At 33.3% G+C, this 27,545-nt stretch overlaps 3 protein-coding genes across 3 annotated transcripts; all 3 read left to right on the top strand.

Annotated features, from left to right (window-relative positions):
- Positions 1 to 66: 66 nt before the first annotated feature.
- Positions 67 to 1,724, top strand: LOC129873943 (phospholipase A1-IIgamma-like). The gene is made up of 2 exons (XM_055949140.1): positions 67 to 765; positions 864 to 1,724. The coding sequence occupies exons 1-2, from the start codon at positions 178 to 180 to the stop codon at positions 1,482 to 1,484; spliced, it is 1,209 nt and encodes a 402-aa protein (XP_055805115.1). The 5' UTR covers positions 67 to 177; the 3' UTR covers positions 1,485 to 1,724.
- Positions 1,725 to 14,618: 12,894 nt separating this feature from the next.
- Positions 14,619 to 19,431, top strand: LOC129871998 (uncharacterized). Its single transcript, XM_055946819.1, has 8 exons — positions 14,619 to 14,898; positions 16,179 to 16,216; positions 16,880 to 16,954; positions 17,243 to 17,326; positions 17,412 to 17,446; positions 18,419 to 18,504; positions 18,906 to 18,971; positions 19,056 to 19,431. The coding sequence occupies exons 1-8, from the start codon at positions 14,832 to 14,834 to the stop codon at positions 19,088 to 19,090; spliced, it is 486 nt and encodes a 161-aa protein (XP_055802794.1). The 5' UTR covers positions 14,619 to 14,831; the 3' UTR covers positions 19,091 to 19,431.
- A 101-nt stretch (positions 19,432 to 19,532) lies between these two features.
- LOC129871997 (rac-like GTP-binding protein RAC13) lies at positions 19,533 to 23,583 on the top strand. The gene is made up of 7 exons (XM_055946818.1): positions 19,533 to 21,006; positions 21,118 to 21,205; positions 21,673 to 21,782; positions 22,064 to 22,127; positions 22,243 to 22,307; positions 23,117 to 23,182; positions 23,297 to 23,583. The coding sequence occupies exons 1-7, from the start codon at positions 20,908 to 20,910 to the stop codon at positions 23,396 to 23,398; spliced, it is 594 nt and encodes a 197-aa protein (XP_055802793.1). The 5' UTR covers positions 19,533 to 20,907; the 3' UTR covers positions 23,399 to 23,583.
- The last annotated feature ends 3,962 nt before the right edge of the window (positions 23,584 to 27,545 follow it).

Genomic DNA, 27,545 nt, shown 5'->3' with positions numbered 1-27,545 from the left:
ATTACTGAACTGTGACAATAATTAACAAAGAAAAAAGTTAAAATCAAAACGTGTTTCATGCATGAAAAACCTTATGGACAACGAAGTTGCTTCCCTATAAATTCATGGGTTTAATGTAGTTCACATACCAAGGAAAAAACAAGAGTAACAAGAAAAAGAAAAAGATCAAGAAAAATAATGGGTAGCATGGCTGAGAAATGGGAGGAGCTTAGTGGGAAAAACAATTGGGAGGGGCTATTAAATCCATTGGATGTTGATCTTCGTAAATATATCATTCAATACGGAGAAAAAGCTGAAGTGACTTACGACACCTTCATTTCTGATAAAGCATCCAAATATGCAGGGGCTAGCAGATACTCGATGGAAAACCTTTTTTCTAATGTTGGCCTAGACCCATCGAAGTATCGTGTAACTAAATTTTTCTATGCTACCTCATCCATGCCACTTCCTGATGCTTTCATTACTAAATCATTGTCAAGGGAAGCATGGAGTAAGGAATCAAATTTTATGGGATATGTTGCTGTGGCAACTGATGAGGGTAAAGTTTCACTAGGAAGGAGGGATATTGTAATTGCTTGGAGAGGAACAATTCAGACATTGGAGTGGGTTAATGACCTTCAATTTTTACTAATTCCAGGACCAAAAGTGTTTGGTAATGGAGGTTTACTTCCTTTGTTCCAACCATTAGTCCATCATGGCTTCTACAACGTTTATACATCAGAAAGTGCACGATCAAAGTATAATAAAACTAGTTCCAGAGATCAGGTATATATTAATTAATTTGCTTAATTACTTAATGATAATACGACTAGATCTAATGAAGCTAAAGAGTCTAAACAATTCATCATTTCTCCTCTTTTTAGGTCCTTGAAGAAGTGAAAAGATTGGTGGAGGAATATAAGGATGAAGAGGTGAGCATAACTGTGACGGGACATAGCCTAGGTGCATCCCTTGCAACTCTAAATGCGGTTGACATAGCTTTCAATAAAATCAACAAGTCAAGTAATGGCAAGGAATTCCCAGTGACAGCTTTTGTATTCGCAAGTCCTAAAGTTGGGGATCTCAATTTTGTTAATACATTTCACAAATTGAAACACCTTCACATCATGAGAATTCATAACTTATTGGATATTGTTCCGAAATATCCACCCCTTGGCTATTTCGACGTTGGGCAGGAAATAATAATCGACACCGCAAAATCCCCCTATTTTAAGCTCCCTGGAGATATACTCACTTGGCATAATTTGGAGTGTTACTTGCATGGAGTTGCTGGAACTCAAGGTCTAGGACTTTTAACAGGTTTTAAACTAGAGGTGGATCGCGATATCGCGCTTGCCAACAAATCTTCAGGTGCATTGAAAGATGAGTATCTTGTACCAGCTAATTGGTGGACTGCGAAGAACAAAGGGATGGTTCAACAAGAAGATGGAAAGTGGATTCTCAAAGATCGAGAGGAATATGACATAATTGTGGCAGAGGTTTAATTTGGACTTTAAATTAATTAAAGTACTGTTTATTTTAATTTTATTTCCTTAATTCGGTGTAATGTTTGAATAAAGGGTTATTGCGAACCCATCATATGCAATAATTACATATGAGTGTTCGAAAATAATTCCATACTGAGTGTGTTGTAACTTATAAAGCTAGAAAGGAAGCTGTCCTTTCTGGCACCTTGAGTATGTTTGTTTTGTTAATTTTGAATAAATGTCTATTAAGAAGGGCTATTTAAATGTTGTAGTACTTTATTAAGGTTCAGACCCTTTAGCACAGAATGACAGTCATTAAAAACTCAATCAAATTTACTCACATTTTAGATATATTTCACATGCATGATATATACAAAAGAACACTTTAGGTCGGACAAAATAGCATGCATATCCTGAATGAGACCTACAGATAAAATCATTTTTTCTAATATACGAAGGAGGATCCTTTCATAGGATTGTGAATTAATTGAGTCGATGAGTTATTTAATGTAAAGAATTGAATACATTGAAACATCCCGATTTTCAAATTGGATATTAATAAACAAGTAAATGTCAGTTAAATAAGTTTAAGTGCATGCTTGACTTTAACTTATTTTAAGTAGTTTCAACTTAGAAGCTAAAAAAAATAAGTTGGGCTATTTTCTTTTGGCTTATAAGTACTTCAACTTATAAGTTGCTTTTAGATAAATTAAATCAAACAGACTCAATTATTCTTTTGGATTTATTTTAAGCTCAAAAAAACTTTTTCATAAACACCAAACGGGTTCTAAAACTTTAAAGATAAGTGGCTTATCTGAGCTTTGATGTTTATGTAGTAATTAGTCACACAATAAAATATGGATATATAGTGCCACTGATCCATCAATATCAATCAATGATCAAAGTTGGAGGAAAAGTCAATTTTTTTTTTATCTATACCGTACCCGTTGGTTGAGGCGCAATCAATAAATTAAGATCCAATATGTTAATATATTGTCAAACCTTGTAAGACAGAGATATATTATATATGCATTATGCCTCTATGCAATCAATAAATTCAGATCCAATAGATTAATATATTGTCAAACCATGCAAGACACAGACATATTATATATGCATTATGCCTCTTGAAGAATATTTATGTGAAGAGAAGGCATATTAATCAATGATTTCCAAATCTAAGATATAGAGATGAAGTAAATTCACACACAACATGTATACATATACGCACGCAATAAAGATAATATTCTTTTTTATGTGTTTTTGTCAACTCATTGTGTTTCATACAGTCATTAATATTCTTTTTTATGTGTTTTTGAAGAAAAACATGAGCTGTACATATTGAAGAAAGAAAGAAGAAGGAGATGAAGATGAAGATGAAGGAGAAGAGAGAAGGAGCAGAGAACTGAAAGAGTAAAGTGAGAGAGGCAAAGATATTTTTTATTTTTAGCTACTTCTTCTAATTACAATTAGTGTATATATATACACACTATGTTATACTTGTTAACTGAAATTAGTTACACTAACAGATTTAACAACTTGTTAGTTCCACTAACTAATTTCTGGTAGAATGACAATTCTACCCTCCAACTATTTAACTTCTCACAATACTCCCCTTCAAGCTAGGAGGTGCAAATATGTTCAAAACTCCTAGCTTGGATAGAAGATGTTCATGCTGCATCCTGGACAGTCCTTTAGTTAGTATATCTGCAGGTTGTTCTTGAGTAGATAGATAGTCCACCCTGATCAAACCTTGTTGTAGCCTCTCTCTAATGAAGTGACAATCTATTTCGATGTGTTTTGTTCTTTCGTGATAGACTGGATTTGCTGCAATTTGGATTGCAGTCTTGCTATCACTGTAAACTTGTACTGGCAGCTCAATTTCAGCTCCTACTTCTTTCAGCATTCCAAGCATCCATACCAATTCTGATACAGTGGAGGCCATGTTCCTATATTCAGCCTCAACTGAACTCTTTGATACTGTTGTTTGCTTCTTGGCTTTCCATGAAACCAAGGATTTTCCAATCACAATCATGAACCCTATTACAGATTTCCTGGTGAGTGGACAGGAGGCCCAATCAACATCACAAAAGGCAGTAATCTTGTGGTCTGGGTTGCTGGACAGTAGTATTCCTTGTCCAGGTTGCTTCTTCAAGTACCTTACCACTCTTAGTGCAACTTCCATGTGGGATTTTTTGGGTTGACTCAGGAACTGACTTAGTGCCTGAGTGCTGAAAGCAATATCTAGTCTTGTCATATTGAGATATAATAGTTTCCCTATGAGTTTCTGATAACTAACCTGGTCTATTAGAGGATCATCATCTGCTTCTTGCCTTTTTTTCACATGTTGATCATACTCTCTTGATGTTAGTTTGACATTAACATCTATAGGTGTTCTTGCTGGTTTAGCTGCTCCCATTTCAACTTCTGCTATAAGTTCAAGGGCATATTTCCTTTGATGCATTAGTATCCCTTCTGTGGATCTTGTAAACTCAATTCCCAGAAAATATTTAAGCTCCCCTAGGTCTTTCATCTTGAAGGCCTTTTGTAGAGCCTTCTTTGTGTCTTCTATTAACTTCAATGAGCTTTCAGTGATCAGCATGTCATCCACATACACAAGTATAAGTATAATTCCTATTTCTGATATGCTGATGAATAGTGAGTGGTCATATTGGCTCTGTTTAAATTTAAGAGAGATAAGGGCCTCAGTGAGCTTATGATTCCACTGTCTTGGGGCTTGCTTAAGTCCATATAAGGACTTTGTCAGTCTACATACCTTCTCCCCTTGACTGACAAACCCCTGAGGAAGGTGCATATAGATTTCAGCATCAAGGTCCCCATGAAGAAATGCATTGAACACATCCATTTGATGGATGTGCCACTGGTTGGAGGCAGCAAGAGCTAGAATAGATCTTACTGTGACCATCTTCACAACTGGAGAAAATGTCTCGTTGTAGTCAATACCTTCTTGCTGACTGTATCCTTTGGCAATTAACCTGGCCTTGAATCTTTCTACTTCACCTGTGGACTTGTATTTGATTTTATAAACCCACCTACAGCCAATAGATCTTTTACCTGTAGGCAAGGTAGTGATCTCCCATGTATTATTGTTTTCTAATGCTTGAATCTCTGCTTGCATAGCATCAACCCATCTTGAATCCTTGATGGCATCTGTATAGCTGGTAGGTTCTATTATAGTAGAAGTAGCAGCAATATAATGCTGATATGTGGGAGATAGATGAGAATAGTTCACATAGTTGGATAAAGGATATTGAACATCACTGGTTATGTTTAGGGAAATAAAGTCCCTCAACTATGTTGGAGGGTGCTTAGATCTTACAGATCTTCTAGGAGCACTAGGATCCTCAGTAAGGGTTACTTCTGCAAGACTTGATTCCCCAGAGCTAGCACCATCTGCAACATGTATTTGATCCTCAAAATGCTCCACAGTAGTATGCTCACATCCTATATCAAGGCTTGGAATCTGATCAATATTGTTAGAAGATATGGGAGCTATAGTAGATAAACCTGGAATGGTCATATCTGCTTCTTGTAAATTATCTACAAATAGCTATTGTGAATCAGCATCAGCTTTATTGGCAAATGGGAAGATATCCTCTATGAAAATAACATCTCTACTGATAAAGAATGATTTGTTAAGTAAGTCAAACAAAATATATCCCTTGTGCACTTCAGAGTAGCCCATGTGAGCTGCTAACCTTGACCTGGGCATAAGTTTGTCATGTTCAGCAAGGTTTTTAGCAAAGAAAAGACATCCAAGAGTCTTTAAGTGAGATAGCCCTGGTTTGATGCCATATAGTCTTTCATAGGGAGTTTGAAACCCAATTACACTGCTAGGGAGTCTGTTGATGAGATAGGTTGCAGCTAGAACACAGTGGCCCCAAAATTTGATAGGTATTTTGGCTTGAAATCTCAAGGCTCTTGTCACTTCCAGCAGGTGTCTATGTTTCCTCTCAGCAACACCATTCTGCTGAGGGGTATAAGGGCAAGACCTTTGATGAATAATGCCCCATTCTTTGAACAATTTGTAGCACACAGAATTAATAAATTCTGTACTATTATCGGATCTGACAATCTGCACAACCCTGTCAAATTGTGTTTTTGCATATTGCAAAAACTTTTGAAGAGATACAGAAATATCTGACTTAAGTTTAAGTAGAAATAACCAGGTCATTCTTGAAAAATCATCCACAATTGTAAGAAAGTATTTATTGCTATCAAACGTAGCTGTATTATAGGGTCCCCAGAGATCAACATGTATCAAGTCAAAGCATCTACTGCTTTTAATGCTGCTAGAAGGAAATACAGGTCTAGTTTGTTTTGCAAATGGGCAAACTAAACATTTAGACACTTTACACATAGTGATTTTATTGTCAGCAAACATCTTTGAGAGTACTGTAGAAGAGGGATGTCCAAGCCTTTAATGTCATAGCTCCATGTCTGACTCCTTACCATTTGAAGGAATTGTATCAATAGCATTAGCAGATTCCTTAACATTATTGACACTACCTTGAGTTAAATGTCTCCACAGCAGGTATAGTCCTCCTTCTTCCTTACCAACTTCCTTCACCTTCTCAGTTTAAAGCTCCTGAAAAACACAAAAATCAGGAAAGAAGGAGACTGAGCAGCCTAACTCCCTTGTTATTTTACTGACAGACATTAAGTTATACTTGAACTCAGGTATATGGAACACATTAGTAATCATACTTCTAGCTGATAGGTTACAAGAGCCAATGTGAGTAACTTGTGTAGTACCACCATTTGGTAAGCATACATCCTTGGGTGTGTCAAGCTTGAGGACAGATTCTTTTTGTAACATATCTAACTTAGATACCATGTGATTTGTTGCACCTGTATCCACAATTCACACATCACTATTTTCAGTTACAAACAAGGCTTTACCTGCATTATTTGCCTTATTACAATCAGATGTAGTAGCAGATGCAGTAGTTCCTGGCTGTTGATTCATCATCTTGAGTATATGTTCATATTGTTCCTTTGTGAATGTGCATCCTTAAAGTAGTTGTTTGACATCTTTCTCAGCCTGACTCAGAGTTTTAGTAGAAGCTTCAGCTGATGTTATGTCTAGAAAGTGTTGTCCTATAATATTCCTACCACACACTAATTCATTAGTTACATTTGTATTCAAACCATAAGAGAAATTAGCTTGGCCTGATTTCTGAGTATGATTGGAGACATTTGTATCAGCATATGTGCTTTGTGCCTTCCTCTTGGACTTGAAATCTGGTGGATATCCAACAACCTTGTAGCAGAATTCTTTAGTATGGCCTCTACACTTACAAAAGTCACAAAGTAGAGGTGTATTCTTCCTGTACCTATTACTTACACCTGAACTACTGCCACCTCTAGAGTACATAACAGCTGAGTCTAGAACAGATGAATGTAATCCCAAATTATTGATGCCTGTAACTACAGATTTGTGGCTCTCATCTCCTGCTATCATGACATATGCTTGGTTTATAGTTGGTAATGGATCTATCATGAGAATCTGACTCCTATCCTGAATGTATGAATCATTTAATCCCATTAGAAATTGATACAGCTTTTGTCTATTCATGTGAGCTACAAATCCTTTAGATTTTTTAGAGTTGCAACAAGGTGAGGGCACTAACACTTCAAATTCATCCCACAATGCCTTCAGCTTCGTATAATATACTGAGACAGAGTTAGTACCCTGCTGTAGAGTAACAATTTCTTTGTGTAAACTGTAAGTCCTTAATCCATCTACTCTATCAAATCTCTCTTGTAGATCATTCCACACTTGCAATGCACTTGAGGCAAACGCAATTCCACTAAGTAAACTCTTTGAGACTGAGTTCATTAACCACGACAAGACAATTGCATTTACCCTCTCCCATTAACACCACAGTTATTCACTGTACACGTCCTTTCTGCATGTTCCATCAACCAGCCCCAACTTGTTCCTCCCTAACAAGGCTAACTTGACTGAACGACTCCACAAAGTGTAGTTCTCAACACTAGTCAGTTGAAAAGAGATGATGCTAACTCCACTTACATCTGTAGGACTAAGAAATAACGGGTGATTATAGTCAATACCTTGCCCTAGAGTGAGATTGCTACTCGAGGAGGCTCGCACACTAGCTTGTTGGTGATTTTGGTTGAGATTGTGAGGTGAACTTGTTGTTGCCGCCGTGTCACCTGCCATTTCTTCAACCAGTAACACAATCGCTAAATTTTAACACAGATCGGAGCTCCGATCTGTTGATCTGTCAAACACCAAACAAAGAAACAACCTATGAATCAATGAATCTCATTGCGACTCTTTGACTCCACATCAAGGATCAACATCCTGCTCTGATACCATGAAGAAAAACATGAGGTGTACATATTAAAAAAAGAAAGAAGAAGGAGATGAAGATGAAGATGAAGGAGAAGAGAGAAGGAGCAGAGAACTGATAGAGTAAAGTGAGAGAGGCAAAGATATTTTTTATTTTCAGCTACTTCTTCTAATTACAATTAGTGTATATATATACACACTATGTTATACTTGTTAACTGAAATTAGTTACACTAACAGATTTAACAACTTGTTAGTTCCACTAACTAATTTCTGGTAGAATGACAATTCTACCCTCCAACTATTTAACTTCTCACAATAGTTTTTGTCGATTCTTGTGTCTTTTTCATACAGTCATTCATGAGAGGATGGCAAGCATTGAGTGGTGATGGCTATGAATAGTTGTAGTCATTTCATTTACGGAAAGAGATCAAATATACTTCTGTATTATTGAAAATAGTTTAAATATATTTTTTGTTATATTTTTTAGATAAATATACCTTCATGTTATATTTTTGGTTCAAATACACTCCTCTCATTATACTTTGTTACAAATCCGCCCTTAATTTTAACGGAAGAATACTTGAAAACCTCAAAATAAAATAATTCATTCTCAATTTTAAATGTCTGATTTTTTTAGGAATAAATAAAATTTAAGTATTAATTTGAGTTTTTTTTAGAAATGACAATACAATACTAATACCTGAAATTTTTAAATATTAATTTGAGTCTTTTTTCTGACAAAATGATAAGACAGAAAATACTGCAAAATAATTTTTACAATATTTTCTGTCTTATCATTTTGTAAAAAAAAAGACTCAAATTAGTATTTAAAAAATTTATTTATTAACACTTAAAATTATGCAATGCATTTTGTATTGTCGTTTCTAAAAAAAAAAACTCAAATTATTACTTGAAAATTTTATTATTCCTAAAAAATCAGATATTTAAAATTGGAAATGAATTATTTTATTTTGAGTTGTTCAAGTGTTATTCTGTTAAAAGAGATATTGGGCATTTTAGAAAAATATTTCGTAATTGATTTAGCAAAAAAACAGTTTTAAATCTATTGGACTTACTTAGTGAAAATAGGTTGAAAAGCACAATTTAGCAAAATTAATATATCATATATTAGAAATAAACTCATAATTAAATTGAATAGATGTATCTAGGGAGAATTCACTTTGAAGAAACTATTCCCTAGATACACATTTCGTGTTAGTTCACAATCGAATCAATTAAATTTTTTTTAAAAGACCTAAAGTTAGGGATTTATCAATAGGTAATGTTGCACCAATGCCAACCTAAAGGCGAATTTGTACAAAGTATAATGAGAAAGGTATATTTGAACCGAAAGTATAACAAAAGGGGTATATTCAGCCCAAAAATATAACGAAGGGTATAATCAAACTATTTTCAACAGTACAGAGGTATATTTGACCATTTTCCGATTCCTTTAACTCTTTGGTATTTCAATTCAATTTTTTGGAAGATCACCACTGAAGTATTAATAATTTATGAAACATAGGAAAATGCTACGAAAAATGAATGGTTAAAGGTGCAAATTTTGTGTGATGCAAAAATTGCGGTGGATATAATATTAAAAAAAAAGTGTAGTTTTATGGAAAATAGAGATTACTTGTGATGTGAAAATATTTGGAAGCTGATGATTTTCTTTTTAAGATTGTCATGTTGTACATATTCATAAATCTTGAAATAGACTAGGGCACAATTTAGCAAAGTTTTCTGTTTTGTCATTACATAAGATTAGTTGGGTTGTAGTTGATATTGCATCATTTAAGTTTTTGAGATCATTTATGCATTAATATAGTAAGGTTGATCGTTGTAAAAAGAAAAAGAAAAAGTCAGAGGACCTATTTGTTGGGAAAAAGCACCCCAATAATTTCCGCCCCTTTCGAATCGCTTTCAAGCAGAAAATAATAACAGAGAAATTTTAAAAAAATAATAACAACACAAAATTTAACGTGAAAACCCAATGCGAAAAAACCCACGAACCACCCAGAAAAATATTCACTATATGGAAAATTGTTCCAACCATATAATACACAATATTTTTCTCACACACCCAAATACCTAAAATACTATACCCAAGAGATCTCCAAAAGAACTTTCCCTAAATCTTTCAATGGTAAAAAAATACCATACCATGTATTTTATACATTTTGGTATTTGGTATATTTCTGGTGTACCTACAAACAATAGAGTTAAGCTCCTTAAATAGCTAACAAAAGCTATTTATATTTGCTATCCCACCGATGTGGGATAGTTAACATTTTTGACCTTTTTTTCTTCCATTTTCAAACCATAACCAACAAATCTCCACCTTTGAAAAAGAGTTAAAAAAATACCAATTGTTGTCCCTTTTACAGTTGTTTAACTATACATAACAGAATCAGTTCTCCACCTGACACAAAACTTGGCCAACCATGCACAAGCTACAATCTTCACATTGTCTGTTATCGACAATCATAATTCTAATATCAAGAATTATCATACCCCCACCATAAAAAGTGCCTCCACTCAGATTGAATATCACCAATCCAAGAATTTTCACTTGAAATCATTTTTCAATTTCAAAAATTTCAGTTTCGGCTCATGTCGAAAAAGAAAAAACCTATTAATAACTTATGTTGCAGCCCTCTTGTTGATTTCTTAAGAGCCCATTAGCCATCGACATCCTTTCCACCACACACCTTGGCATCACCTATCAACCAATGCCCATGTGCAAATGTGGACATGCTAGAATTATCCATCCTCTATCATGACAAACCTTGGAGAATTACAACATGTCATAAGGATACATATCCCAGCGTACTGTCGGAGCCCTTGCCAAATCGCTCCTTACAATCCTATCTTGTCCAAGTTTACTAGCTGTTGATCAAAATTTCCAGTCCACAAAAATTTCAAAATTTCACTAGTCAAATCCTCGATTTTATTTTTACCATTTGACCAAACTTGAATCTTTGACCACCTCTTTTGATCTCTCCTTGCATTAACAGAGAACCACAAAAGTCCCAAAGCTACATCCCACCACAATCATTCATGTCATAAATCACAATCACCATAGTTCGAGAACCACCACTGAAGCATTTTCATCTCTTAACTAATGCATACCAGATTTTGACAATACTTATGAATAATTTTTCATCAGCTTTGACTTTACTTTCTCACGCAACCAGCTCCAAAACTCATTATTTAACCAAACTTCTCAAATCTTATCCCCACATGCTTAACATTATTAATAAATGGACAATAACAATAAAAAAAGTACCCACTAAATTAGTTCCCGGAAAAGAGGGGTGAATCATAACGGATACACTAAAATATCAAGTCTTCCCTTAGCCAGAACCTCTTTGAATTAGAATTATTGTTTTCAAGCAGAAGTCTTGTCCTGGTGGAGTAGCAAGTCGAGTCTGATTTCGGTGAAGTTTACTACTCTGATACCACTTATTGAAAAAAAGTACCCGATTAATTCTCGTCCCTTCTGGACTGCCTTTAACCAGAAAATAATAACAGAAAATTTTAAAAAAAATAATAACAACACAAAATTTAACGTGGAAACCCAATGTAGAAAAAAACACAGATCACCCCAAAAAATATTCACTATATAAAAAATTGTTTCAACCATATAATATACAATATTTTTCTCACACACCCAAATACCTAAAATACTATACCCAAGAGATCTCCAAGAGAACCTTCCTTAATCTCTCAATGATAAAAAAAAATATTATACCATATATTTTATACATTTTGATATTTGGTATATTTTTGGTGTACCTACAAACAATGAAACTAAGCTCTTTAAATAGCTAACAAACGTTATTTATATTTTTGCTATCCCACCGATATGGGATAGCCAACATTTTTGACCCTTTTATTCTTCCTTTTTCAAACCATAACCAACACTATCAAATCATTAAGATGAATAAACTCTAGGTTCGTTCTTTCAAATTCAAAATTAGATCAGAAAAGGTCTTCAAACCTGCAAATATCTGATTGTAACCTGATTAATCAAAATATGAAATGTACTCATTTTTGTATTATTTTTGTAAAGCTGTGTCTTTTTAATTAACTACGACCCAGCAGGTCCTTTTTTTTAATTTTTCACTCGATATTCGATTTCCGCATTGAAGTTCGATTAATCCGAATTTGTATCAGATAGGGCCAGTTTTATTAATTATTCAAACTAATGAAAACAATAACATTAACTGTTGCTATTTTTGTAAACCTAATTAATGTAGAAAGGAGGATTCTTCCTTTAATTTTCTAGTCTTATATTTATGCATGTCACGATCCCGACCTGTCGTGATAGACACCCACTCTAACTCTTTAATGGAGAACCATTCTAAACAGCCCAACAACAGTAATTACAGGCATACACAACTTAAAGATGCGGACGTAGGTTTAAATCAAAGATAAATATTGAGTCCCCATAAATTGAGAAACCAACTAGTTATAAACTCAAAATATGCTGAAGTAAACACACCCTAGAAACTGAAAGTCATTGTACCAAAACTCTAAAATCAACAAGTCTAGAACAGGAGTACAACTCTAAATAAAACCCAGTAAGAAATAAATCATTGTCTGAATATCTAATTCCTGAAAAAGAAAAGGACTAGAAATAACGATAGAGTCCACGACAGCCTGAAAGACCAGCTCACCCTTGAACTCGAAAACACAATCATTCCTCTAGACGAGGTCTCTTCGCAGTCGACTGAATATGCCCTGTACTCAATAAAAGGCAGAGCAAGAGTAGTATCAATACACAAAAATAACTTTATACTAGTAGGATCACAGAATTAGCTAGTAAGCGGTTCATAGACAAAAAAATTCAACACAATAGACATATATGGAATAAATCAACTAATCTCAAGTTTAACCATATTTATCAACATCACAACTCAATGTCTTCCACTTACTATAATTTCACACAAGGGTCCTCTGAAGGGACATACAAATAATCAACTTTGTGTCGGAACGTGAATCCGATCCAACTATATATCGGAACGTGATACCCGATCTAAATACGTGTCAGAACGTGACACCCAATTCAAAGATACCACAATCATAATTACATTCAATATTTACAATATTTATATCACCAAGAACAGGTTCATCATAAAAATAGGCCACTAAGTGATCATTTCACACATAATCTAACATATTTCCCTATTCATATACGCACATGCATATCATAAAATAATTTAACAAGTGTATGAGACACATATGGGAAACTAAATCATCACCTACCTCAAATTCACGCTTCAACAACCTTACAATGCAAGAGCCTTTCCTTTTCAGGTTCCTTCTTCTCATTCTTAGTCTTAAAAATAATAAATACATAAAAAAGATTAACACAATGGCCTAACTATAATGAAATATAATACAATTCACACTCCATGCCAAAATCATAATCCTAACCTCACCCTAGGACTATTTTTCACCATAGATTTTCAGTTCAAACCCTCTCTCAATGATTACCCACCATACTTTCTAGGTCTAGAATCAAAGTATGAATTTAGGAAGTAAAATCCTTACCTTAAGCATGAAAATCCATGGAAACTTGATAAACTTTGCCCTAGGTCGTCTCTCAAAGTCCAAGAAACTGATCTTGTAGAAAAAGACGGTTTCTAGACTTTGTCATAATTTAAGTTGCGACTGTCCCACTCTGGAGGGACCCATCCCACTCTGGCGGGATATGCAAAAACAGTAAGATCGGAGTTTGTGCTCCAAGCCCCATTTCACAACATCCCCCTTTCAAAGACATATTAAAATATACCCTTCACACCAACTTCGATTCCGAGAGTTTTACTAGCCCGAATGTGATTCCGCGAATCATAAATGCTCTGTATCGTCCTGACTATCAGCATATCCAATCAAATTAGAGGTTTGACCTCCCATCATTCACATGGTCACCATAGACTTCATCTGACTCAGAATTCGTTCAAGTTTGGCCTAGGCTACCAAAGTTACTATTTGAAATTTTCTGGCCTGAAATCCCTCCATTAGCCTATTCCTAACGATGGAGATATATCGTTATCCTACTAAAAGAATGGTGAAATGCGACCTCAAAAGTATGTCGCAAAAATCTTGGTGCTTTTTCAAAGCAGTCTTATGAGGTTGCAAAAAAACGACCAATACTTTTTAGGAAAACTTACATAAATATACAATATTAAGAAAATATTTACCATCTATAACAATAAAAAAAATTTCACTGAACACTTATAATATATTTATAATACAGTTTTAATACATATTACAGAGAACTATTTATAAAATATATATAATACAAGTTTTATAGATGGATAATACATTTATCACATATTTTAATAGACTTATAATACATTATGTCGGTTTCTTACTACACAAACATAATATATATTTTAAAACACTTATAATACATTTATATTATATGCATAATTCACTTTTAATACAAGTGTAGATTTATTATAATATTGCTATGTATTACTATAAACGGTAATAAATAAAAAATATCGCTAAAATCAGTAATTAATTTTTAAAAACAGTCAATCAAATAATTTTTCCTACTTTTTAAGCATACGTCGACTTCCAGAAGAAATTTTTCTCTTAGCTCTTCTTTATTTCTTTGTTGTTATTATCTTCTTTTTTCCCTTTGATATTTTGGAAGGTCCACGAGTTATTCCACGCGGTCCAACCCAAAATTCTAAAAGGCTTTCTTCATACCCCAAAAGGCCCAAATCCGTTCGGAATATATTTTCGGGATTTTCTGTGGTACCGCTTTTAATGTTCGATTCCCACTCGCACATCTTTCTATTATACGAGCACTCTCACCATAATATTCCCTCACTCACCCACAAGCTAGGGTTTTTTTTTTCTCCCCTTTATTTCTTTTAAAATTTAGATTTTTTTTGTTGCGTAGAGAAGGAAGTCCAAAAACTAGCAAACCCTTCGATTTTCCATCTTCAATTCGGCTTTCCTTCTTCAGTTAACTTTGATTCATTCAGTGAGAAGGCGAAAGCTATGGGAAGAGGAAAGTTCAAGGGAAAACCTACTGGTCGCCGCCAGTTCTCCACTCCTGAGGAGATGCGTATGTATCGTTTACTTAACTTTACGAACCTCCTAGTTGATTCCTTTTTTTTCTTCTTGGTTATATCAATTTTTGAGATCTATAACTTGTGTGTGATTTTATTGGAATTCGAATGGCTTTGATTGGGTAGAAAGTCGATTGGAGATTGAAGGTTACCTGTTGCGTCAATTGATTTTGTTTAAATTTCTTATGGTAGATTTGTCTGGAGAATTTGATTATCTTAGGTGAATCTAGCTGGATTTTCATGCTGCTTTTACAATTAGTTGGAATATCTAATGATCATTGATGTTGACACTGTGGAGTTATGTTTGAAAAATTACTTAGATAAGGATTGCTTATTCTTGCTGGTTAGTTGGTTAGAACATCAAACTAATTAACTATTCCTAAAAGTAATAGTATACTCCCTCTGTCCCATATTAGATGCCTGTCTTACTAAAAATGTTTGTTCCATATTACGTGATCGCTTACTAAATCAAGATAGAATTAGTTAAATTGTTCATATTTTAATGTAAATAATTCCTAATACTAGCTATTTCTATACTCTATGTATATTGCATATATAAATAAAGGCAAAATGGTAAAGCCTTCCAATGTGTTAATGATTTCTTAATCACCGTGTAAAGTTAGAAGTACCCATCTAATATGGGACGGAGGGAGTATATTTTTTTCTACGGATGTAGTTGTATATTCATAAACCTTATTTAGGTGGCAGTGCTCACGTGTGCGTGTATGCTAAGACTGGTTTTACTTTGTATTGGTAGCAGAAACTTGAATGAGAAAACAGGTTCTCGAGGAAAGCATAAAGTAGTTATTTTTCTCATTGTGTTGAATATTTAATAGGTAGAAACTCAGTTTTCACTTTATGCCTGGTGCAATATAACTAGAAGAGTCTTCTTTAGGCATTACCTACAACACAAATTAGAGTGGGTTTCGGTCATCAAAAAATAAAAATAAAAATTAGAGTGGCCTAGACATACAGCACAGACATCGAACTGATATTTCAAGAACCTGGGAGACTTCATTCATGAATGATGAAGGATCTAAGGATCTCTAATTTTGCTTCCCCTATCCTCCTCTTTTGGTTCATGTTAGTGGTGGTCCTCCGTCCTATGCCCCCCTCCCTTTGCTGATGCAATTTCTCCGCCTTCCCATACATGTACTGGTGTAAGGAGAGTTCTTCCATGTGTTAACTGTATGCTAATGCAAATTTTGCGATCAGGCTGCTTTATCTTGAATCTGTTTAAGATTTGTTGCATTTTCTGTTACTTTTTATTTTGCAGTTGCTGGTACTTCTCGACGTCCTCGCACGTTTAAGCAGGTGAATATCATTGACTTTAGTTTTTATAGGCTCCTAATATGTATATATTCTCTTTCTTACTTTTAGAAGTTAGCCTATGCATACATGTTAATAAGGAGGGTTAGCACTGGCTTCACAACATTTTTTTGGGTGTTTTCCGTGAATTGCGTTGGTGATCGTACTGCATGGAACTTCAAAACTTAACTTCTTTATGTAAAAATAACCATGTGAAATGATAGCTATTGTGATCAACTTTTTGTTGCGGAAAGAGAAGAATTATCTCACAATTAAATGATACAATTTGTGGTATATTAATGTGTTCTCATGATGAACTAGAAAGCGTTAAGTCATTCATGTTTTTGTTGTGTGGGCAACAGATGATCATTATCTTGTAAACAGTGTTTCATTTTCGTTGCCTTACTAGTAGTTAAAACATCCTCAGTGACGTACGCTTCTAAGCACTTTCTGTCATTGTGGCCTGGGATGTTTATTTTATTTTCTTCTATGTTGTGCCCTAAGATGTTAATATATCTCAGTAAATCATATATCTTCTCTTGATGGATTGAATAAAAATGAATTTTATCTGGTATCTGATGAAAGCTAATGGCTTTTATAATTATTATTGTCTTCATGCTTAACTTCTATTTTTGTTTGCTTTGTGTTTAATCAATTTGAGGTCTTCAGGAAGAGGCTGAAATTGAGGAAAATGAGAGATCTGAAGAGTCTGAAGAGGAATCTGAAGAAGATTCCGATGGAGAGGTCTGTTATCCATGATTCGTTGCTTAATTTTTTAAAAAGAGTAATTCATTTGCGACAACTACTACTATTTAATCTTTCTTGTATTTCCCTAGTTTAAAAAAACTACAACTACTTCTCATGAAAGAAATTGTGACAAATACTATACTGAAATCTCAATTTATTTGAGGTTGGCTATTTGAATCCTCACTCTCAAAGTCGAAATTGATTTAATTTGGAAATTTGCGTTAAGCTTTCTGTGTCTGTGAAATGTATATTCAGATGGCTCATTTCTTTTATTGTTCCAAACAGAAGCGGAAAGGTACCCAGGGCATCATTGAGATTGAGAACCCCAATTTGGTCAAGCCAAAGAACGTGAAAGCTAGAAATGTTGATGTAAGATGCGGCGCGGTGAACTTGCATTTGTTCAATTTTATTGCTTTTTTGAATGTTACTTTGAATGTGGGCATTTTCTGTGCAGATTGAGAAAACAACTGAGCTTTCAAGACGTGAAAGGTTTGTGGAAGCTTCTGTCTGTGTTTCCTTTATAATATGATCTCCATGAAGACTCAGATAAAGAAAAAGGCTTATTTTGTGCCTCCTATATGCTTTGCATGAATCCTTCTTCCCTTTTCTTTTCTTGTAATTCAGCGACTACCCTACTTTTTTAATCTTCTCTTTTTTTTACTGACCTGCATCTTTTGAGCTTCAAACCTTGCATCATTAATCTTCGGGATATCTCTGTCATCGATTTTTTAACTGCCTGCACCCACTCTAATGAGAATACAGAGGGGTTTAGAGTTTGGGTTTGGGGGGAGGGGTGCAAGGAGAAAGGATTAGGAGATGGCTGGTAGGATGTTGGGATTATTTATTCAAGATGCAAGGAGAAAGGATTAGGAGATGGCTGGTAGGATGTTGGGATTATTTATTCAAGATGAAAGGATTTGGTCCTTTTACATGTAGTCATACTTTGTCAGAGAGAATGTCCAGGGAAGAATGTCTTATCGAAGGTTATTCTTTAACCAGTGTTTGTCAGCGTCTAGGAAGATCAGGATGTGCCAAATCTCATTGACACCTTAAAAGACTGAATGCAAACCAAGTTAAGTTATTATTTTCTGCGACAAGACTATATTCCCAGGCCATTGTTGCAGGTATTCAGCTGCTTCTTTGCATGGGAAATATTCTTTGCTCTATCCAAAATCCCAGCTGCTTGTGTCTGTTTGGCTCAATGGATGTCAATGAAATTGAATTATGTATACAGTGGGAACAATTGTAGCCTTTTGTTATTGTTAATTGGAAAATATATTAGTTGTATTTTTTGTGTTCTTTGGGGTGTTGACCAGTCAAGCTAAAAGAAGGAAGAAATATCTCAGTCTTGTGCATTAATTCTGTTACAGATACATGCAAAGCGGTAACATAGTTGGTGACATATCGTCTGGTCCTTTTAACTTCCATGTCATTGTTAATTTACATGGTACTTGTTCACAGGGAAGAGATAGAGAAACAGCAAGCTCATGAGAGGTATATGAGGCTGCAAGAACAAGGAAAAACAGATCAAGCTAAGAAAGATTTAGGTAATATCACGGAGCAATGCTCTACCAATATACTTTATTTGTTTTGCTTAAAATTGTCTTGTCTTGTAGTTTGTTCTCTTTACTTAAAAGATTGTTTGAGGTGTTGGGTCAATGGATTGAGGTGTTTGTCATCAAAACTAAATCTTACCTTAAGTCTAATTTTTAGTGTCTTGTTACTTGAATCCGAGAATACCATTTGTAAAAATGTGGTGAAGATCGGAGTGGATTAGTTGTCATCTCGTTGGGTATATTAGAAATAAAATGTATTGCTTTTGTGCTGTTCCACCATTGTAGAACTTGGACATGAATGAACTTTGAAATGATATGCCATGGACCTGAACCAGTGTTTCTTCTGTTGTAATCATAAAGTGCTATTTCTAATATATCATGTAATATTGCAGAACGCTTGGCTCTCATACGGCAACAAAGAGCAGATGCTGCAAAAAAGCGAGAGGAGGAGAAAGCTGGTACATTCTTCTATACTTACGCTGGTCGTCTAAGATTCTCTTCCTCTATTTGCTAGGGTTAATGTTTGCATTGTTTCTGTGCAGCCAAAGAACAAAAGAAGTCGGAGGCTCGCAAGTAACATATGGTACCATGAAATGATGTTAATCAATGATACCCCAAGTACAAGATATATCCCTACCAATATTGTCTAATGATGGAGTTTATATTTCACTGCTCATTTATGTTATTGTCTAGTTTATTAGTAAACATCTTAAGTATGAAATCATGGAAGTATAATGGAAGGATATATACTTTATTTCGGTTGGTTGAGGTATTATTGAGCCTAATCAGATGGCTATTTTACAGTATTAGGTAATAGTGGTATTTGATATGAAAACACGACCTCTGGGTCAATGATGTTCCCTTTCTTCAACTTCTGAAGTGCTCCACATTATTTATGTGATTTGATTCTTCACGTATCGGCTCCATAACTCTTTTATCTTGGCGTAAAACAGTGATATTTCACCAGCTTTTTTAAAACTTGACTATCAAGTTTTTGGCTACTTTCATACATACCTTGGATGAGCCTAGTAGATGTGTTTCCAGGATAGTATTTTTTTAAAGATTGATGATAGTATCATCTAATCGAATAGTGTTTTGATGAAATTGTGAGTATTGAAGATTGATAGTGTAATATCTTTCTCGTGGTTATGAGTAAGTGATATGAGGTGCGACTAAATAGTTTGGAAAAGCCAAAGGTTATTCTGGAGTTTATCACCTAAATCTTTTGATAACGGAAAGTAGTCCGGACAACTGATGATTGTGTAATGCCTATTGATATCCTGAGTTAGGCAGCAACCCATAGCCAGTTAAGCCATTCCTATGCTTTTGTCCACGACGGCTAAATTACTGATCTGTATTGTTTGCTTTCTTGACTTGGCTTACTCTGGTTGCTCATTCCATATTATGCTCCAGTACTAATCATAGTCTACTGCCTCTGTTGCCATTTTGTATGCTTTAATTCTTTGTTAGATTGAATCAGTTTGCAAGATTTAGCTTCAAAATCTCTATTTCGAATCAGAACGTAGCCAAGCTGTTGTACAACAGTTGACGCGCAACAATTACTCATTTGAAATGTTGTTCTGACCAGCTGACTGGTAGTAGACTTTTGACTGATCTGAATTCTTTCTTTGCCCTCCAGAAGTCTCTTTTTTTTTTTAAATAGTTATTGTGAACATTAATTTCATTAATCATTGTGAATTTCATTAACAAAGGTAAGCAGAAACGATAAACTCATTAACCAACGCATCAACTCTTTAGAGTGTGTGGATCCGAAGTGGCCCATAAGGTATATAATTTGAAAGTTAGGTCACTATAAGTGTTGTGTTGGATGTGTATTTATGAAAATTTCTTTACTTTTAGATCGCTATCCTAATTATTTTTAATTTCCATTTTTTGAAATATTCTATTTTGATCATCATACTATATAGTCCAATTAAGCAACCTTTTCCCTCTTTTGATTCTTTATGCAATTGCTTCTTCAACACTTAAACCAACCAACACTCACCACTACACCTACTTTACAAACTTTCTTTGGATTCTTTTTCAAAAAATTTAACCCTTTTTTTTTCATTTGGCTACCTGGCCTTGAAGTTAAAGGAAAGTAAAAAGGGTGGTGTAAGCAATGATTGCTTAGGTGTATAGGCCATCCAAATCCAACATGCCAACCCTCTGCACATTGCCAAATATCTTGTCATTAAGTTTCAAAAATCCACTTATTTTTACTTAAACAAGTTGGTGTTATGATTAGGAGGGAAGAAAAAAGTATTTGAAGGATATATACGAGCTAAGGAGATGTATCATTGAAGAATAAAAACAAAGTTTTTCTCATCTTTAAAAACTTGAAGAGAAGAGACATTGCACTAAGTTTGCAAGATATAGCCAATTTATAAGAAGATGACTACTGCAAGATTCATCAAATGTGTTACTGTTGGTGATGGAGCTGTTGGAAAAACTTGTATGCTAATTTCCTACACCAGTAATACTTTTCCTACGGTAATATTCTCCTCATTTCATGGGTTGTGTTTTTTCTAAAAAAGAAAAATTTAGTAGCTGTTTTGTGTTAATACAAGTGGTTAATTTCATAATATTAATGTTGAATGATAGGATTATGTTCCGACGGTGTTTGACAATTTCAGTGCAAATGTGGTGGTGGATGGCAGCACCGTTAACCTTGGCCTGTGGGATACTGCAGGTAAATTTATTTCACATCAACAACAACAATAATATACCAGGTGTAGTCCCACAAGTGGAGTTCTAACGAGGGTAGAATATACGCAGATACTAAATTTATTTGACATATGATTTGTTTTTTCTTTTTGCGCATATGTTGACTAATTCCATAAGATATCTGCCAACTCCCATCAGTAACAGGTACCAAATAACTTTGTCCAAGGATAAGACAGATGAGAAGAAATCAACTAGTATTGTTTTGTCTATGTTGGAATTTAAACCTGACACTTTATGATTCTCGACCCACTTCATTGAGCACTAGACCACACCTTTGGGTGCATGTATAAATTTTAATTCTATTATGAATCTTTTTTTTTTCCTCACTAATATTATTGAAGGGAATATTTTTTGATATTGTGTGTAGGTATAAGAACATTTATTTTTGATCGAGTCTTTGTGTGTTGTTGAAATGTTGATTGTGAAATGCAGGACAAGAAGACTATAACAGGCTAAGGCCATTAAGTTACAGAGGAGCTGATGTCTTTTTGCTTGCTTTTTCTCTAATAAGCAAGGCAAGCTATGAGAACATTTACAAAAAGGTTAGTATATATATATATATTTGGGAAATTAAGTAAATATATCGCCATATAGTTTATCAACATGGTCGAAATATATACGATCTATATACTTCGACTGTATATGTTGTGTATAATTATTATATGTATATTTAATATTAATTATGTACTACTTATATACTGTATATATATTTTGTAAATTAGATGATATTGAACTGTAATTTTTCCTAAATTTTCTAGTCCTGGCCATAAGTGATTTTTTGTTGATAATATTTTAAAAGTTCTACTTATTGATCATCAAACAGTGGATTCCTGAGTTAAGGCACTATGCTCCTACTATACAAATTGTTCTGGTGGGAACTAAACTTGGTAAGATTAATTTAATATCTCATTATCTATAAGTTTGTCATAATTATATATCAAAACATATAATATAGCTTAATGTGCAACATGATTTATACCTGTTTAAATCTAATGATGTCAGACCTGAGGGAAGATAAGCAATATTTAAGTGATCATCCAGGGGCTACTCCTATATCAACTGCCCAGGTGAGTCCACTATTGACTTGCAATAATTAGCAAAATTCTAACATATTGTATTAATTCAATTTGGTACATTAGATACATCATCAATGATTGTTGTAGGGTAAGGTAATTCAGTATCCTTTCAATATTAATTAAAGATCTCGGATTCGAGTCTAGAAAATGTAGTCAACTTTTATAAAAAGTATTTTACCTACAGACTTCCCGGTGGAAATTTGAATAAGATGGATCTCAAAAATTCTAACAAAGGTCTTAATTTAATTCCTAACAAATTGGTACATTATCAGAGATTTGGCACACATACATACTAAACGAGTACTAGACACCGATTGGATGGCTTGCTCTAAGATATAGAGACATTTTTTTTTTGGTTTCTTATTCGGTGTTCAGTACCTACATTGAAGCCCGACTAAATTCAGATTTGCACTGAAAAATCTCACATTGGGGTAAAACACTCCCTAATAAAGGCGACTTTGTACTCAGAGGGACTCGAACCCGAGACCTTTGATTATGGATGAAAAAATATTTACCACTCTACCACAAACCGTTGTTGTTGGTAGATATAAAAGACAAATTACAACAAATGAAATCATTCTATATCATATGTATACAAGAATTTCGAAATGTAATCATTATATATAAATATATATTGTCAAATTAGCATAAAGTTGAGAGTTTTTGTGGTCAATTTTCAAACAAATAACAAAAATCTCTATATTATATAGAGAATTACTTTATACTATACTGTAAAACTTATTAATCAGAGATTAACAAAACAAAAAAAGCTTATTACTCGGTTGTTTCTATTTAATTAGGGAGAGGAGTTGAAAAAGATGATAGGAGCAGTTGCCTACATTGAGTGCAGCTCCAAGACTCAGCAGGTAATTAACAATTCAGTTATAGCTTAATCAATAATTAAAATAATCATTACACACTAAATAAACAATCTTATCAATTGATCCCCAATAATTTTTGTTATATATATTTTTTTGCAGAATGTGAAAGCTGTATTTGATACTGCAATTAAGGTAGCATTGCGACCCCCTAAGGTGAAGAAAAGGCCCCAAAAACGAAGGACATTATGTGCAATTCTTTGAATTACTCCTTAAATTTTCGAATAGTATTCAATTATATTCTTATCATTTTGTAAAAGTATAAGAGAAAAGCCTCAGTTGTAATTTTCCTCTTTTTTTTTTTTTTTTATTATCTAGCTGTTAGGTTAAGTATTAAAAAGTCCCTTTTAAACATCTGTTCCATTTATATAATAAAAATCTTGTAATAGATAGTTCTCCTTTTATTATTCCTTATTCCCCTGTCCTTTCTTGTCTAATTTCCATTATTTTTTTGGTCTCTACAGTTTATTATTGCCTTTACGGTTTTTGCATCTCCTTCTAGAATATTTGTTTAAATAATCATTTATCTTCCCATTAACATCTCACTTAATACACGATTTTTGTTTTTTCTAAAACGTTTAATTATTTTGAAACAAATTAAATTCAATTTAGCAGGGCAACTATTATTTGAGATCCGATGAAGTATTCTTTTGAATATTCCTTTATACTAGTGATATATACTAATACAATTTTGTATTTTCCTTAAATGCGTATTTCAATTTAAGTTTCCGACACCATAGTAAAGACTTCAAAAATGTTGATAGGGTAAATATAGACCAACCACATAGAACTGTCAAATCTCTCCATGGTCTCCATGGTCCAATGCAGAGTCAGAATTTTCAATAAAAATATTCAAAATAAGAAGTAAACATATAAAGAGGTCACAGAAGATTCAACATCTACTATATATACATAAAAAATAATTTAAATTATATATAAACAATATAAATTTTCACGTGAATGGAGTTTGGATGAACCTCTATGGCGCTACCTGGCTCCGTCGTTGGTCAAATGGATAAAAACTTGGACAAGTTACATATTTAGCTGATTGGGCAAAATAATTACATTCGCTAGTTAGATATGCAAAAATATATGATATTTTGTATCAAAATGTATATATTATATGTATATCACATAATAATATACAAAAATATACATTTGTTGGTTATTATTTTGATGGACAGATATTCAACCAATAAATGTATCAGGTATGATGTGTATTTGTACGTATACTCGAATCACTACAATAATTAAGTAATGCATATTTTCACTATATATTATACTCCCTCTATTCCATATGAACTGAATTTGTGAGGCAATGCACACATATAAAGAAAAATATTTAAGGACATAATTTGAACATACTTTTCATTATTGCCCTTTGTAAAATCATAAATATAACTTTTCAAGTTGTGTGATTTATCTCTTAGAAAATATAAAACTTCAATAAATGAAAGGGCAAATATTGAAAAAGTTTCAAACATCCATCTTGAACTTTGAACAATTCAATTATTTTGAACAATGAAAAATCCCTCAAAAATTCAATTAATATGAAATAAAGAGAATGATAAATTGAATTGATTTAACGTAAATATTTGGTATCAAGTAAATATTAAGGTCCAATACATGCCATAAGTTAAACGATCCTGGGGATAATGACTTGTTTTATTTTTTGTGATTTTTTGTGAATTGTATCAAATTAGAGTGAAATACACACGAGGAGTCTGTGGAATAGTCGACAAACCATAGCTTGTAAACTTTGACTTCCCTCGGCCGCATTTCATTAATCAAGATCTCTATATATATATATATATTACAAATAAAATAGTCACACGATTTAATTACTTGGTACAATGAAGAGGGGCTGGCAAAGGTTGAATCCAATTCCTATAATAAATCTGAAGAATTATATAACTTGGGTTTTAGCATTTGTCGCCTTTTTATTAAAAAGAATTTTCATAAAAAAAAATAAAATCAGGTCCGTCCATTTTTCTGTGTCGCCTTAATTTTACATACTTCATTTCATATCAGTAGTCATTAGTCAGTACCTAATTGTTCTAAAAGTAAAACCCTAATGAAATAGTTTATATACATAAGTGAAACATCAGCAAGCTCCTACAATATTATAAGAAAGAATCTAAATCATCAAGGATTAATCATAATGTTTACAGCGTTTGTTTGGATTTAAAAGAATATTATCCAATTCATAAGGAATGTAGGTTACTAAGGAATGATTAATTTATATAATCATCACCAAAGATCTGTCGTTCCCTATTAAAATAAACATCCCAACTAACTAGGCAGACCAATATGTCCTGTCACTTTAAGTTGACATAATTAACGACAATCCTAGCATCATTTCTTTAAATATTTCTCCGATTTTCATCGTGTCTCTAGAATTTCTCTAAAGATCTCGAACTTTTCATTTTACTCCCTCACTGTCCACATTTAATTGTCTAGTTTGGACTTTGCAAGTATCTTAAAAAATAATAATTTATATGAGTATTTTATCACAATACTCATATTAATTGCTGTTTAGTTTTAAATTTTGAAAAATACATATATATTCAATGCTGAAGGTAAAACATGAGGAGTTTATTTTTCTTTTAATATGCTAAAAATAAAAAAAATATATTTTTAAAATAGTGAAAAAATTTAAAATGAACTGGGAGATAATTATCTGGGGGGTCGGGGGGGGGGGGGGGGAGAGAACACATTAGCAATAAGCACAATGTGGTCAATTTGTTTCATCCAGCTCATGCATCTAATGACCTGGTGTTTTTGACTTTTTGATTTGTGAAAATGACACATTTTATCTTATCTTATCTTAATGAGGAACTGAGAATGTAGCTTGCAATTTTTTTGCATCACAAAAGGCTCAATATATACCAAATAAATAATCAAGGATAAGAAAACATAAATTAAATAATCTATATATTAATTAAAGGTACGGAAAGTGGCAAAGTTCTCAAAATTTGCGTAATTATTCTTTTAAATATCATAATGTATAATAAAGTTTGACTTCTAACGGAAATGTATGGTACAATCACCTTAATTAGATAAAAATAATAAATAAAAACATTAGGCAGCTTTGTAGTATATATTATTAACCTCGATATATTGATGATTTTTTGTACCTTCATTGGAAACATGTTAAATTTACAAAGATTCTAATTCACTCGGAATCTATGTTAACACCTGATTGCTATGCCTAACGAACCAAACCTTTTGAAAATATATAAATCCTTCCTCAATTCTTATATTTGTTAAGCACTTTCATATTATTTATTCTTGTTATTCCTAAAATTGAGGATCTTCTCAACCCCACCCCAAAGTAAAGAAGAAAAAATAAAATAAACCACAACTGAAGAGGGTATTCCAATTATTTCAAGTTTCCCAATACCATGACACCGTTGGTGTTGGACTTGATATTTTATAGAGTATTTTAGCAAAAAAAAAGATTTAAATTATATATATTAATAATATAATTTTTAAATAATATTTAGTCTTTTTTAAATTGTTATAGCGGCAACCTACCTTATTTTTAATCAGGTTACTAAAGCTACAATTGTTATGGATAATTACTTATAAGGATAGTGTAAAATTTTTATTTACACTATTAATGCCTACAAGTTTTTTTGGAAATCCCACAGAAATCGGGAGCTGCTACTTTTCGTGTGCTTATCAGGTAAATCCATTCTTATGCAATGAATCGTAAATCACAGAGGAGATCTAAACTAAATTAGACAAGTGCATTACGACAAGCTCGATTAAGAACACATTGACAAAGAAAATCAATCTCTGACATCTCTTTTGAAGTACAACCTGGTGCACCAACAAAGCCCTCTTACAAGTTAAAACTATATAAATAAATAAAATAATTAAGTGGTTAATTGCTAGGTGAAGTAAAAGCTCTAACAGCATTTAAGTGAAGTTCAGGTAGTAGTTTTCTAGAATATAAAATATATTAGAGGTCTTCAATTTCCAAGAGGTCGAATTCACAAAGCAAAAAATAAAACAATATGTAGGCGTGATTCACGGATCATTAGACACGACCAATGAAATAAATCAGATCGCTACTATTTTGTTACAATATTCACTAACTTTTTAGCTTCTGAAGAATCTGTAAATAACAGTCTACCAGATAAAAATGAACTTATAAATGCCTTACTAGTTCCTTTATTTTTTCCTCCATTCTTCATACATCACTAAGTTCAATAATATAGCTCGATTGGTACAAAAATAGTAGATAGACTATACACCCAATTAAGGGGCACCAACTGTTGCCATAGACACTATATATGATTATAAATCAAAGGGTTCATACATTGACAACTCCTCAAATTTGATA

This window comes from Solanum dulcamara, chromosome 11, assembly GCF_947179165.1.
Source record: "Solanum dulcamara chromosome 11, daSolDulc1.2, whole genome shotgun sequence".
Lineage (NCBI taxonomy): Eukaryota > Viridiplantae > Streptophyta > Magnoliopsida > Solanales > Solanaceae > Solanum > Solanum dulcamara.
This window is presented reverse-complemented; position numbering and strand designations above follow the sequence as displayed.